This window comes from Nansenia antarctica, assembly GCF_963989245.1.
Source record: "Nansenia antarctica genome assembly, chromosome: 1".
Classification (NCBI taxonomy): Eukaryota; Metazoa; Chordata; class Actinopteri; order Argentiniformes; family Microstomatidae; genus Nansenia; species Nansenia antarctica.
The window spans coordinates 35,421,507-35,436,506 of record NC_137674.1 but is presented as its reverse complement, the minus strand read 5'-3'; the positions used below and the strand labels follow the sequence as shown (position 1 = coordinate 35,436,506).

The window sequence follows — 15,000 nt, the reverse complement described above, 5'->3', positions numbered from 1 at the left end:
GGACAGTGACGGAGAAGAGTCCTTTGCGGTCGTTGCGGACCAACCGTTGCCGACCGCCGACTTGTCCCCCCCCGTGAGGGGGGAGGGGGGGACCCCCCGGAGGGACCCCGTGGGATGGGGGGGGGCGGAGTCAGAGGAGGAAAAGGGGGTCTTGGCGGGCGAGTTCCTGCGGCTGAGGGCTTCCCGGGAGATACACGTCACGATGTCGCCTGCCGCGTCTAGATCCTCCATGAAGAACACGCGCTCCTCTTCGTGATACAGCCCCATCCTGCCCCTCCCTCCGCCCCCCCCTCCTAGGAGCCTGCGGGGGGACGCCTCGGTGCTGGAGGCCCCGCTGTCCCCCCCCCCACGGAGAGGCCGGTGGGCCGGCGACTGGCACTGGCTGGGGGGGGAGAGTAAGGTGGACATCTCGTCGCCAACGCGGTACACCATCATGTTCAGCTGCTCCAGTTCCTCCTCGTCATACTGCATGGAGCACGCTAGGTCAGCCTCCTCCGCCTCCTCGCATGCTGGACCCCCCCCCTCCTGCTCCTCCTCCACCTCCCTCTCGCCTTTCTCCGTCTGCACCTCCTCCCACCCCCGGTCCCGCTGCTCCTGGGTGTGGGAGGAGGCGCAGAGAGGAGGAGGTGGAGGTAGCGGTAACTCCGCTGGTAAGCTCTTCTCTGGGTCCATCGCAGGCTTCTTGTCGAGGGTGTCTGGGGCGGGGGTGGGGGGGCTGCTGGAGGAGGAGGGGGGGGGCTCTGAGAGCGCGGGGGCGGGGGGGACCTCCGGGGCCGCGGGCGGGGGGTAGTCTGCGTCCTGGGAGATACAGAGGCTCCTCTCCAGCGTCGACAGCTCCTCCTCTGACAGCGTCTGCAGCAGGTCCCTATGGCAACGCAACCACAACAAACAGGAGGTTGAGACACAGTGAGAAACGACTGTTATATTATGGGCTGGTGTTGTGAGTGTTAACATGGTACTGTGTGACTGTACTGTGATTGTTAACACTAGAACAGCCAAATTATTTTATATCTTTGCACTCAATCTAATTTCAGGACCCTCCTTTCATGACTTTTCCTAGATATGTGCGTTCTACCACCCAGTATCCTTACATTTTCAAAATCACATCAGGATAAGCTAGTATAAAGCTATTTAGCTGTTCTGTGTAGGAGGCAGGCTAATTTACAAGACGCGCCAACTAGTGGTCGTTGTGTGTAAATAGCAGCTTCCCATTGTAAAGACTATGGTCATTTGGCCCCCGAGGCAGCTCTTATAGTAGGTAAAGAAAGGCACTGCTTTTCTAGTGTTAACTGTCACTTAGATTTAACTGTCACTTTCAAATTTGAAATAAGATTTGACAGTTGGTGATGTGGTGTTCTAGTGTTGGCTACTACTGGCTTTCCAGGATAAGTTTCCAGGTTCTAGTGTTAGAGGCTGTTGTTGTGAGTGTTAACATGGTACTGTGTGACCGTACTGTGTCTCTGCTCGTCAGGGAAAAGTACCTGATCTTCTTCAGTAAGGTGCGGAACGGTCTGAACAGCTCAGACATGTCCTCTGGTTTGCGGTCGAGGTTGAGCGGACCTTCAGAGTACACCACTAGACCGCTGAGAGGGAGAGGGGGGGAGAGAGTGTGAGGTTTTGAAACTCGATTATTATGAAAGATAGAGGGGAGGAGGAGAGGAGGAGTGAGACAGAAGAGAGAGAGAGAGGGGGAGGTTTTTTGAAACTCAATTATTATGAGAGATAGAAGGGAGAGGAGGATTGAGGCAGAAAAGAGAGAGAGAGGGGGGGGGGGACAGAACAGAGAGAGTGAGACAGAAGAGAGAGGGGGGGAGGACAGAAGAGAGAGAGAGAGGAGAGGAGAGGACACTCACCACACGATGGCTAGTCTGGGGATGGTGAACATGAGCGCAGGCTCATAGTCGTCGATCATGTCCTGTGTGAGGTAGCCCAGCTTCAGAGCCCTGGGACAAACACATCACGGAACACACGCTGTAAAACAACCATACCCTACAACCCTACAACCCTCTCAGACAGTCTCTCTGTCTGTCTCTCAGACAGTCTCTCTGTCTGTTGGCTTTCCTTCTGCGTGTCTGTCTGAGTGTCTGTGTCTGTCTGTTTGTCTGTCTGTCTGTCTGACTCTCCTGTCTGTCTGTCTGTATATCTGTCTTTCTGCGTGTCTGTCTGTCTTTCTGCGTGACTGTCTGTATGTCTAAGTTTCTGTCTGTCTGTCTGCCTCTTTATCTCTCTCTCTCTTTCTCTCACTTTATCTCTCCCTCCCTCTCTCTCTCGTGGGGAGTAGAGAGTAGCTGTGTGTGTGTGTGTGTGTGTGTGTTTGTGTGGGAGGAGGGACAGGACTCACCTCTCCACCGTCTCACAGAAGAGGACGATGACCTCCTGCTGGGTGTAGTACTCCTTGGGCGACTTCACCGGCACCATGGCTGACACATAGCTGCCACCAGGGGGAGACAACGAGAGGTCACGTAAATAGATCAGATCAGATTAGATTAGATTCAACTTTATTGTCATCGCAGAGTACAAAGTACCAGAAGCAACAAAATGCAGTTTAGCATCTAACCAGAAGTGCATATAATAGTGATAATGTGGTATATTTTCACACACACATAGACCTGTGTATAGAACGTGTAGATATCAGTCTTATTGCACACACATTCATAGACCTGTATAGCTGTAAAGGTTCTGCCTTTTCCATTGTCCCCAAGATTCTTAACAAGGTGGGGTTTTATGAATTAGCATTCCTTTGGCCTAGAGAACACATGGTCAAAGATGGCCTCCCTTCCTGTGACCTGCCCCCTGCCCTTTTGACCCTCTTTTCACACCCTAACCTGTCCTTAGTAAGGTGATGGGACTACATGTGGTTTGTCATAGCCTTGTATTACCATATCATTGGGGATATAAAAGGGGTGAGCTAGAGACAGCTCTCTCTCTTTCACCCTGCTAACCATCGACCAGAGCCTCTCAATGACATCAGAGGAATGCTGTAAGCTGTATGTACCTTTGTTTAAATAAATAGTCTGTAACTCAGAAGCTTTACTCGTGATCTATTTCAACCAAATGCTAACGTAAATTAGAGTACATTAAAAAACATGATAGTGATAGATACAGTAAGGCTAGTATAGTAGTTAGGGTTAAGGTGGTGTGAATATGTGGTAATGACAGTTGGTTCTGTGGTAATGACAGTTGGTTCTGTGGTAATAATAATAATAATAATAACTTTTTATTTGTATAGCGCTTTTCCTGCAAACGTTGCAGCTCAAAGTGCTCCAATCATTATATAATCCTAATTTAATTATTTAGTAATTTAAAGGCAATATTAAAAAGATGGGTTTTTAGTCTTGACTTGAACATATTTGCTGAGGTTGCATCTCTAATGTAAACTGGCAGTGCATTCCACAATTAGGGTGCATAAAATGAGAATGCAGCCTCAGGTACTGACAGTTGGTTCTGTGGTAATGACAGTTGGTTCTGTGGTAATGACAGTTGGTTCTGTGGTACTAATGGTGGTGGTTCTGTGGTACTAATGGTTGGTTCTAAGGGGCGACGACCTACCTGAGTTCAAACTCGGCAAAGAGTCCGTCGAAGTGCCTGAGCGCGTCGCGGAGCCGGTCGGTGTAGAGGTTGAGGTCGCGCAGCGCCTGGTCACGCGTGAGGCTCCTCACCTCCTCCAGGCTGCGGGTCAGGTCCTTGGCCAGCGGCCGCATGGCCATGCTCTCTATCTCCCTGTTCATGATGATGGACCCCGCAGCTAGGCACTGGAGGGACAGACAGACAGGTCAGGAGGTAGCTGCATGTGCCCTTGAGCAAGTCACTTAACCCCTAATTGCTCCAGGGGACTCTGGCTGACCCTGTGGCTAGACCCTGTGCCTATAGACCCTGTGCCTAGACTCTGTACCTAGAGCAAAAAATATATAAAAAATCCCCAAAATGTATACCAAAAAACCCAATTGACTGAAAAAAATTATAAATAAAGATTCACGCAAGGTGATTCAGGTGATTTATACAAACCAGAAACCTGAAGTTTACTTTGTGAGAACAGACGGAGAAAACTAAGTTTCTGGAGGAGTAAAAAAATAAATAAAATTAAAACAAAGTGCTTCTAGTTTCCTGGTGCGTAACGCTGTAGAGGGAACACCCCATACTGTACCTCAGCCCCGAACCACAGCTGCCCGGCCAGGTTGTCATGACGAATCTCCTCGGGGAACTTGACGCAGAAGTCTCTGTTGGCCCTGTCGCCTGGGATACACTCATCCATGATCTGGTTGATGATGTTCAACACGTTGTCCTGCAGGAGCCAGGAAGGAGAGAGAGAGAGAGAGAGAGAGAGAGAGAGAGAGAGAGAGAGAGAGAGAGAGAGAGAGAGAGAGAGAGAGAGAGAGAGAGAGAGAGAGAGAGAGTGACAGAAAAAGAGATGGAATAAATTAGGTGGAATGAGAAAAGTCAAGATCCTTTCTTTCTGTGAGGTGATGGGCAGGGAGCAGCCTGATGGATACAGTGTGTGTGTGTGTGTGTGTGTGTGTGTGTGTGTGTGTGTTACTGAAGGGTGTTTCACTCTAACGCTCAACTGACGACAGCCAATCATCCTTCTCCCTCTCTCTCTCTCCCCTCTCTCTCTCCCCTCTCCCTCTCCCTCTCCCTCTCCCTTCTCCCCTCTCCCCTCTCCCTCTCCTTCTCTCTCCCTCCTCCTTCCTCCAGGTGGTCTACAAGGAGAAGGACTCAGACGTTCTCAGACGTTCCTCTCCACACACCCACACCCACACCCACACCCACACCCACAAGCAGCATTTCACTGCAGTCTCGGAAAAAAACACAAAATTGGGAATCGAGTGAAAACAATTAAGACAGACTCATACTCATAGCAGCGGATCATTATAGTCCTCAACAATTTGATTCTCCACCTCAATAATAAAAAAGAAAACCAACCTCGAAAACTGAATCCCATAATTCCAGCGGTGCGCACGCACACGTACACGCACACGTGCACACGCACGGTCACGCACAGTCACGCACAGCGAGGAGCTAATCGAGAGCTTGTGTGCCGCTGGCATGTACAACAGCCGTGACAATGACGGCTCACAATGAGCCTTTTACTCCACGACCCCCCCACCCCCACCCCTCCCCCCCTCTCCGTGAGCTGTAATCTCGTCAGCCCCAGCGCTACGTCTCTCTCTCCGCTAGCCCGCTAGCCCCTCAGGTAACACATTTGAAAGCTCTGAGAGAGAAAAAAGCTGAAGCGCTGCTGCTGACTCCTCTCACGGTCGCTGTTGTACTGTAACAGGACTAGGTCTGCTTGGCCCTGTCCCCCCCCACACACACACACACACACACCGTAGCCCTCCTCCTGTGAGGCAGCACACGACCGTGTGCCTAATCTTGACCAATATCAGCAAATGTCACAGAATGTCAGAATGACATGATACCTAGAACAGCACCAGATACAGACCTCGCTCTCTCTCTGTCTCTCTTTTCCCCAAGGTTCTCTCTATACTTTCTCTTCTTATCCCTTTGAATGTCAATCTCTCTCTCTCTCTCCCTCTCTCTCCCTCCCTCTCTCTCTCCCCCCCTCCCTCCCTCCATGCTGTGAGAGCAGCCATGCCAACATAACTGTAGCAGCTTGGCACGGCTGAGGAGAGAGGCAGGGCGGAGGCAGGGAGGAAGGAGAGAGGGAGGGAGGAGGGAGGGAGGGAGGGAGGAAGGAGGGAGGGAGGGAGGAGGGAGGGAGGGAGGCAGGAGGGAGGGAGGCAGGAGGGAGGGAGGCAGGAGGGAGGGGCTGAGGCCCATGAACGAGGGCTCATAATAGAGCCGTCAGGCCTCCTGGGTCAAGTGGACAACTCTGCAGGGGGAGAGGACCTGTCTCCCCCCTGCCTCCCTCCCTCCCTCCCCCCTGCCTCCCTCCCTCCTCCCTCCCTCCTCCCTCCCTGCCTCCCTCTCTCCTCCATCCCTCCTGCCTCCCTCCCTCCCTCCTCCCTTTCCCTGCCTCCCTCCTGCCTCCCCCTGCCTCCCTCCCTCCTCCTCCCTCCTGCCTCCTCCCTGCCTCCCTCCCCCTGCCTCCCCCATTTTTTCATTTTATTGAACAGATACAGTGAAGACAGACAGGAAAGTAAGGAGAAGAAGGGAGTGAGGGCATGTCAGCAGGGCAGGCCATGCCGACACAGGCATATGTGTGTGTTCTAAGTAGGCCGCGGTGCTAGACCACTCCTAGGCCACCACGTAAACCAACCATGGGGATGTATAATAAAAACATGAGTAATATCATTCAGTGAAAATAAACAACATCTTCACTGTGACTGTATGGAAAACTGGTATGGAAGAATCAGTAAATCTGGCCCCGGTAAGCACAATATCTGGCTGAGGGAAACAAGAAGACAGGAGCACAACCTCCCTGAAGCGGTGATTATTTTCCTATGATTGATAATTCATAGTTGCTGAAAACGCTCTGTCGTCAGCAGAAAAGCGTTTGGGGGTTTACGAAGCACAACATCAACGCAGAAAACACACAGCACTTCACAGCATGGTCCATTTAAGGTGATAATGAAATGAATCAGAATACTCAGCAGAGAGAGAGAGAGGAGAGAGAGAGGGGGGAGAGAGAGGGAGGGAGTGGGAGGGGGGGGGGGAGGGAGGGAGGGAGAGAGAACACAGAAGAGAGGGACCTCAGAATACTCAGCAGAGAGAGAGACAGAGAGAGAGAGAGAGGAGGGGGGAGAGGGAGAGAGAGAAAGAGAGAGAGACAGAGAGAGAGAAAGAGAGAGAGAGAGAGAAAGAGAGAGAAAGAAAGAAAGAAAGAGAGAGAGAGAGAGGAGGGGGGAGAGGGAGAGAGAGAAAGAGAGAGCGAGAAAGAGAGAGAGAGAGAGAGAGAGAGAGAGAAAGAAAGAGTGTGAGAGCACGGAAGAGAGGGACCTCAGGGAGGGGGGGATAGAGAGAATAAGGAGAGAGAAGGCAGTAGGAGATGAAGCGGTGACCTTATTAAGCGACCCCCCCCCCCACAGGACCACAGAGCATAGGGCTGAGACATGGTGGGGCTTCAGGCCCCCCTCCCCCCGAGCTTCCCAGCATGCTCCAGCATGACAGGTGTCAGTGCGTCTCAGCAGGGGGGGGGGACTCCCAGGGGGGGGGACTCCTGCAATAAAGGTTAACTAAACTCACCCAGAACACACACCACATCAGCACTTAACCCTGACTAAACACACACAGAACTCGATCAAATTTCAGGACCCTCCTTTCATGACTTTTCCTAGATATGTGCGTTCTACCACCCAGTATACTTACATTTTCTAAATCACATCAGGATAAGCTAGTATAAAGCTATTTTGCTAGTTTTTCTGTGTAGGAGGCAGGCTAATTTACAAGCCAGCCAACTAGTGGTCGTTGTGTGTAAGTGGCAGCTTTCCATTGTAAAGACCAGTGGCGGCTGGCCAATAGAGGGCGCTAGGGCGCCGCCCCCACCTTCCAAAGCGCCCCCACTTCCTAGTTGCTACTTGTAAAAGTTTTTTTCATAAAATGTTATTCATAAAATGCGGCTGATATTCTGTCGGCGCCTATCAGCATTCATTAAAAATCCTCCAATACAATAAACATTTTATCTGTGTGTGTGTAAAATTCACTGTGAAAATACATAGGGTAGGGAGTCGGGGACGCCGGCCGAATGGGACTCTATCCAAGTCCAAATACTTTTGGCTTACACGTGTTAAACTCGTTTGCAAACTATGCAGTAAAAATGTGGAACGCCCTTCCTATAATCTTAAAGGAGTGCAAAACACTGCCCACCTTCAAAACCACTCTCAAAAAACATTTACAGGAGGCTGCAATCCGTAACTGGACCCTCTAAATCAAAAACTGTACATACTTGCTGTTTTGTCCCCCCGCCCGAACTACCCATTGTACATATTATATGTCTGTCCCCCTGCCCGAACTACCCACTGTACATATTTTGTGTTTTGTTGTATTGTTCTTCCCATGTTGGATGTATGTTTATCTTGTAGATAGTACTAGTTATTTGTCTGTATTATCTTGTAGATAGTACTAGTTTTTTTGTCGGTCTTACATGTAACGATGAATTGAGAATCAAGGACCCCAATTGAAATAAGCCAGTGGCTTTCTTGGGGTTTTATCCTGTTAGTTGACCTTGTATGTAATATGTACTTTCATGTACCTACTTCTGCAAATCTTCTAATCAAGTTTTCAATCAATCAATCAAAGCTGTAGCAGCGCTCCAATTGGCTGTCTCCTATTTCTCGGTCGGGGCGCAAAAAATGCGCCCCGAGCATGTGCAGATTATAGGCTTACCTAGGCTGCAGCCTAGGGCCACTACCACTAGGGGTAGTAAAAATAAAAAAATGCGTGAGTCTTGAATATCCGGTTGTTAAGTCTGACGTCAAACGTGACGTTTTGCAATTTCCGGGTCCAAACCAGAAATTCTCCGCACCAGAATACCAGTGTACTACAGCGGTAGAATGACAGTTTAATCGTTTTTTAGACTCGGATCTATTCATACAACAAGGGACACAGTACTTTCCCGTTTTCCCCATATTGTCAGGGTATTTGAGCCTCGGAAAAGCGCTATATAAATATAATTAATATTATTATTATTGCGGCATTTCGAAGACAGCGCCTCAGCCAACTTTGGACCCGGAAACACGTCGCGACTTAACAACCGAATAGCTAAGTTAAAAAAAATAATGCAGCTGCGACGACCAATGTTGTTGAGAGTGAGCATGTCGGACAGCAACAGAGAGACAGACAACAGGAGAGGAGAGCAACAGAGAGACAGACAACAGGAGAGGAGAGCAACAGAGAGACAGACAACAGGAGAGGAGAGCAATAGAGACAGAACTGAGGTGAGGTGCGCAACAGAGATAGTTCAAGATCATAACAAACAGTTCAGTATGACAGAGACAACTAATAGAAAGACAACTGTATGATTATAGAGTTTACATGTTCAAGGAAATATTGTATGATAATAGAAAGGTACACTTTAATTTAATTAAAGAAGTAACAAAGAACACATTTATTATCACAATTGCATTGTGTTCCATGTCTTTCTCCATTGAATAAATAATGCCTAGTTGAATGGCTAAACAAGACAACTGTCTGGACAGTACTGCTAGAATTATTCACCTTACCGCTGCACAGATAGACAAAGGGTATAAGTCCATTCTGTTAACATTAGGTCTACTCTGCTAACAAAGACTATTCCAGTTGATTTGTCAGTTGTTGTGCATTATATTTTTGTTGTGTTTGCAGTTTGCCCTTTAATAAGTTATATATAAAAATAATTAAGTTATATATATATTCTCATGCTAAAATCGACTGTAAATCCAGATTTTAAAGTTGATATTCTTCCCCGTGGAGCATGCCCCCATAACCTGTGCCCCACCCAACATTTTTATCACCAGCCGCCACTGGTAAAGACTATGGTAATTTAACCCCCGAGGCGGCTCTTATAGTAGGTAAAAAAAGGCACGGCTGTTCTAGTGTTAACTGTCACTTAGATTTAACTGTCACTTTCAAATTTGAAATAAGATTTGACAGTTGGTGATGTGGTGTTCTAGTGTTAACCCTGACTAAACTCACCCAGAACACACACACACACACCCACACCAACACTTAACCCTGACGCGGATAACAGGGATATCAAATCAATACTCACACCCTCAACGCCAAGTCTACTATCTAACCCAGCCTTGCCCTGTGTTATTGACACAGAAGGTGTGTGTGTTTAGTGGTCACCTGAATCACACGCTCACAAGCAGTGGAGATTACTGTAACCTGTCCTTATCTTAAGCTGCCTACAATCGACGCAGGATAAGAGCCTAAAACCTGTCCTTTACAGTGATAATAAAATAAATAAATATATATATATATATCTTGACTTCCATCCAGACCCAATTTCCTTGACCAGCAGTTCCCCTCCATTGATTCCCTCCAAAATGCGTCATTCATCCAAGGGTTCACTCCTGACCCAGATAAGAGCCGCACAACACCCAGATAATATAGGCTATCGAGACACAACGGCGTGAATGCTTCCACCACCAGAGAGTGTCTTTATCTCACCTTCCTTATCACCGGGAGACTTGCTTGCTTTGAGGGCCGGGCCCATCGATTGATGACTGGGGAGTGCTCTGACGAACACTCTGCCCCCCCGCATCACTCACACCTATCCCTCCCTGGGCTTTTGTCTTTTTCTGCTTACAGGTCAAACTCAGGTCCACTGGGGACTATAATAAAGCATCCGCCTTCAAGTAAAAAAAACAACAACACATGAATTTCTGGGCCTAGTTGACTAGGATTTGAGATCATCGCCATGTTAAAATCATGTGATTTTATGATTTTAATAATGTGACCACTGACAAAATAGAGCCTAAATTGTTTTCTTTGTTTCATTTTGTTATGATGTAATATTTTATGTTATGTTTTCTTGAGTATAAAGTGTGATGTTTTTATTTCCTGTAGTCATGTTTGATGTGATATTTTTATGTCCTGTAGTTGTTTTAAATTCTTTATAACATCTGAGGCTGTATTTCCCCTGTGGATTTACCTGCCCAGGGACTGCTGATGTAATTTAGCTACCCAGCTAATTCAGGGTGAGTCAATGACTGTCCATTGTCCCTTTTAAAAAAACAAATCAAAAATAATTTTAAAATATTCATACTCTGCTGTGCCTGTCACGCAGAATAGGCGATGCGGTACAGGTATGTGACTATTTCTGTGCTCTCTGTCGATAATGGGTAACAGAGTTAACAATTATTGGTTGATTCCCGTCACACGACTTGAGTCAGGAAGTCTAAATTAGGAAAGTGACGAAACTCAGAGAACTCGTGACAGACTCATGACCTCATCCCAGGGATAGGATTTCAATTGGGCAGCAGGTAGCCTAGAGGTTAGAGGTCAGGTAGTCTAGAGGTTAGAGGTCAGGTAGTCTAGAGGTTAGAGGTCAGGTAGCCTAGAGGTTAGAGAGGCAGGTAGTCTAGAGGGTAGAGAGGCAGGTAGCCTAGAGGTTAGAGAGGCAGGTAGTCTAGAGGGTAGAGAGGCAGGTAGCCTAGAGGTTAGAGAGGCAGGTAGTCTAGAGGGTAGAGAGGCAGGTAGCCTAGAGGTTAGAGAGGCAGGTAGCCTAGAGGTTAGAGGTCAGGGAGTCTAGAGGTTAGAGAGACAGGTAGTCTAGGGGTTAGAGAGGCAGGTAGTCTAGGGGTTAGAGGGGCAGGTAGTCTAGAGGTTAGAGGTCAGGTAGCCTAGAGGTTAGAGAGACAGATAGTCTAGAGGTTAGAGGTCAGGTAGCCTAGAGGTTAGAGAGACAGGTAGTCTAGAGGTTAGAGAGGCAGGTAGCCTAGAAGTTAGAGAGGCAGGTAGCCTTGAGGTTAGAGAGGCAGGTAGCCTAGAGGTTAGAGAGGCAGGTAGCCTAGAGGTTAGAGAGGTCAGGTAGCCTAGAGGTTAGAGGTCAGGTAGTCTAGAGGGTAGAGAGGAAGGTAGCCTAGAGGTTAGAGGCAGGTAGCCTGGAGGTTAGAGGTCAGGGAGTCTAGAGGTTAGAGAGGCAGGTAGCCTAGAGGTTAGAGGTCAGGGAGTCTAGAGGTTAGAGAGGCAGGTAGCCTAGAGGTTGGAGGTCAGGTAGTCTAGAGCAGTGTTTCTCAACCCTCTCCTCGGGGCGCCCCAGCCGCTCCACATATTTGATCTGTTCCACCACCAGCACACCTGATTCAACTAATCAAGTCCAAAGCAATTATGATTTGGACTTGATTAGTTGAATCAGGTGTGCTGGTGGTGGAACAGATCAAATATGTGGAGCGGCTGGGGCGCCCCGAGGAGAGGGTTGAGAAACACTGGTCTAGAGGTTAGAGACGCAGGTAGCCTAGAGGTTAGAGAGGCAGGTAGCTTAGAGGCTAGAGAGGCCGCCGGCTAGCAATCAGAAGGTCACTGGTTCGATCCCCGCCTCAGGAGGGAGCTGGGTGTGGTGACTGGAGGGTTGCTGGCATCATATCTAAGGTGCCTAACCACTGCCGTTGTGCCCTTGAGCAAGGCACTTGACCCCTAATTACTCCAGGGGAGCTGACTATGGCTGACCCCTGTGCCTAGAGCCAAAAATAAATTTCGTTGTACTCTGTGCAGTGACAGAAAGGTTGAATCTGATCTCAATGAGCGTCTCTCCTCAGGTCTGTTGAGAGAGTCTCACCTGACAGGATGGGACCTGGTTGACCAACAGGGTGCACCTCTGGGGATCCTAGTTTAGTATGGGACTATTTCTGTGCTGGGGGGGGGGGGTTACAGAATTAACCCGAATGGTTGATTCCCGCCACAAGTCTTGGAGTCAGGAAGTCTAAATTAGGAACCTGGCAACACTATGAGGACTCTGAGACAAACTCATGATGACCTCATCCCAGGGGGAGGTTTCCAATTAGCGTCTCTCAAAGACCCACCTGAAGACCCCACCACCTCTACCCTAACGCGGCAGTCATGTCTCTTCACTATACTGGCTCCCTGCTGGTGGAATGAGCTTCCCACGGCTGTCAGAACTGCAGTCACTCCCCATCTTCTGCCGGAGACTGAAAACCTCTCATCTCTTCAGGTTACATCTTAACTGCTCCTCCTGAGACATCTACTACCCCCCAGCACTGTATCCCCCGAGACACCTGCTTCCCCCTGTACTGTGTCTCCTAAGATTTCTACTTCCCCCTTTGTACTGTTTCTCCAGTGTAAAAAAAGAAAATATATATTTCTTTCTTCTTCTATCACGACGACTGCCAATGGCCCCTGGCCTGAGCTAGATTACTGTTCCTGCTACGACTGGTGAATTGATGATTTACTTAGTCAAATGTATTGATTGTAAGTCGCTTTGGAATAAGGCGTCTGCTAAATGCCCAAAATGTAAATGTAAAATGTAAGACCCATCTCTTCAGTAGCTTCAGCTGTACCTTCTGAAGCCTCCCCTGTCTGTTGTGTTTATAATACACTCTATTTAGTCATGTTTCACATCCTCATATGTTTTAATATGTTACTGGTGTTTTTATCTCTACTGAGTACTAGTTTTTTTATTTGTTGTAAGTAGCTTTGGACAAAGGCGTCCACTAAATGCCCTAAATGTAAAAAAATAAAAAATAAATAAAATGTCCTCAGGTCTGTGGAGAGTGTTTCACCTGACAGGACCTGAACTGGTCGACCAGCAGGGTAGCAGGGTGCATTCTGGGGGTTGTAGTCTCACCTGACAGGACCTGAACTGTTCGACCAGCAGGGTAGCAGGGTGCATTCTGGGGGTTGTAGTCTCACCTGACAGGACCTGAACTGGCTGACCAGCAGGGTAGCAGGGTGCATTCTGGGGGTTGTAGTCTCACCTGACAGGACCTGAACTGGCTGACCAGCAGGGTAGCAGGGTGCATTCTGGGGGTTGTAGTTTAGTCTCACCTGACAGGACCTGAACTGGTTGACCAGCAGGGTGCATTCTGGGTAGTCTCACCTGACAGGACCTGAACTGGTTGACCAGCAGGGTGCATTCTGGGTAGTCTCACCTGACAGGACCTGAACTGGTTGACCAGCAGGGTGCATTCTGGGTAGTCTCACCTGACAGGACCTGAACTGGTTGACCAGCAGGGTGCACCTCTGGGGGTCCTTGCGGCCATCCAGGCTGTCCAGCTCTGTGGCCACCAGGTTCAGCTCCTCGTCCGCATAGTAGAACTGGGCCAGGAGCTGGGGGTCCGACCGCTGCAAGGGGGGGGAGAGAGGGAGGGAGGGGAGGGGGGGAGAGAGGGAGGGAGGGAGGGAGGGGGGGGAGGGAGAGAGAGAGGGAGAGGGGGAGGAGAGGGAGGGGGGGAGGAAGAGAGGGAGAGAGGAAGAGAGACACAGAGGGAGGGAGGGAGGGAGGGAGGGAGGGAGGGTTGGTTGGTCAAATAAAGCAGCAGCAGGACTATAACACATGTACAGAGAGAGAGAGAGAGAGAGAGAGAGAGAGAGAGAGAGAGAGAGAGAGAGAGAGAGAGAGAGAGAGAGAGAGAGAGAGCACAATGCTGTACATTCTGGTGTGTTATTGACAGGAGAACAGTGCTGACGTAACCATGGAGAGAGAGCGCTGAGCAGCAGAGAGGACGTGAGGACACAAGGAGAGGGTTAGGTACATCTCCTGTGTGTGTGTGTATGTGTGTGTGTGTGTGTGTGTGTGTGTGTGTGTGTGTGAGGGAGAGGGTTAGGTACATCTCCTCTCTGCTGTCCTGATGCTGCAACCATGACGTTCGGTGCTTTAGTCAAGACAACAACAACAAAAAAAAAACATAATACGACAGTGTGTGTGTGAGAGAGAATGTGTGGTGTGTGTGCGTGTGGGGGGGGTGTGTGCGTGTGCATGTGTGCGTGAGTGGTGTGCGTGCGTGCGTGGTGTGTGTGTGTGTGTGTGTGTGTGTGTGTGTGTGTGTATACAGGTAGATGGCGAAGCAGCTATGAGGAGGGGGGGAGGGACGTTAATATGGTCAATATCGCTGGTTAATATGGTCCGTAATCTCCCCAGAAGGGAGGGCTGGGTAATTAGAGGGCTCTGCCTCCTCGGTGAAGGATCTGTGTCATTATCTCTCACACCACAGGGCGTACCGCAGGGAGGGGCAAAATAAGCCTGGATTTTCCTTTAGTGACGTTGATGGAATACCCCCCAGTAGCCCATCATCCTTGCAAAGACAACCTGGCTATGTCAACACATAACACACACCACCAAGAGGACGGCTACGATGGCTGTGGCAGGCCAAAAAACATCTTCTCCAAATATTTCTTACACATCTAAAGAAGTCTCTCCCTTAGAGAGTACCTGTCAGAGTGAGACCAGGCTGAGGTGAGATCTCGTCCCAGAGTGAGATTAGGCTTCATGAGATCTCGTCCCTGACATCCCACAGGGACGAGATCTCACTTCAGCTCGGTTTCGAGACCAGGCTGAAGTGATGTACTGCTCTCTACACGCACACTCTCCTCCTCTCTCATCAATAATAAAACAAACTGCACAGATGAAAACACAGTTATATTAACCGACAGTTGGGGATA

General features: G+C 49.0%; 1 protein-coding gene across 1 annotated transcript in view; it reads right to left on the bottom strand.

Moving 5' to 3' along the window:
• The window catches only part of zfyve28 (zinc finger, FYVE domain containing 28), a 38,244-nt gene that overhangs the window by 6,223 nt on the left and 17,021 nt on the right, over window positions 1-15,000 (bottom strand). The window contains exons 2-8 of the mRNA XM_080522324.1: window positions 13,543-13,683; window positions 4,145-4,282; window positions 3,550-3,752; window positions 2,342-2,431; window positions 1,854-1,943; window positions 1,482-1,583; window positions 1-865 (exon numbers count right to left, since the gene is read on the bottom strand). The exon at window positions 1-865 is cut by the window's left edge and continues 953 nt beyond it. Coding sequence (XP_080378450.1) covers window positions 1-865; window positions 1,482-1,583; window positions 1,854-1,943; window positions 2,342-2,431; window positions 3,550-3,752; window positions 4,145-4,282; window positions 13,543-13,683 — 1,629 coding nt within the window. The remainder of the gene's footprint in view (window positions 866-1,481; window positions 1,584-1,853; window positions 1,944-2,341; window positions 2,432-3,549; window positions 3,753-4,144; window positions 4,283-13,542; window positions 13,684-15,000) is intronic.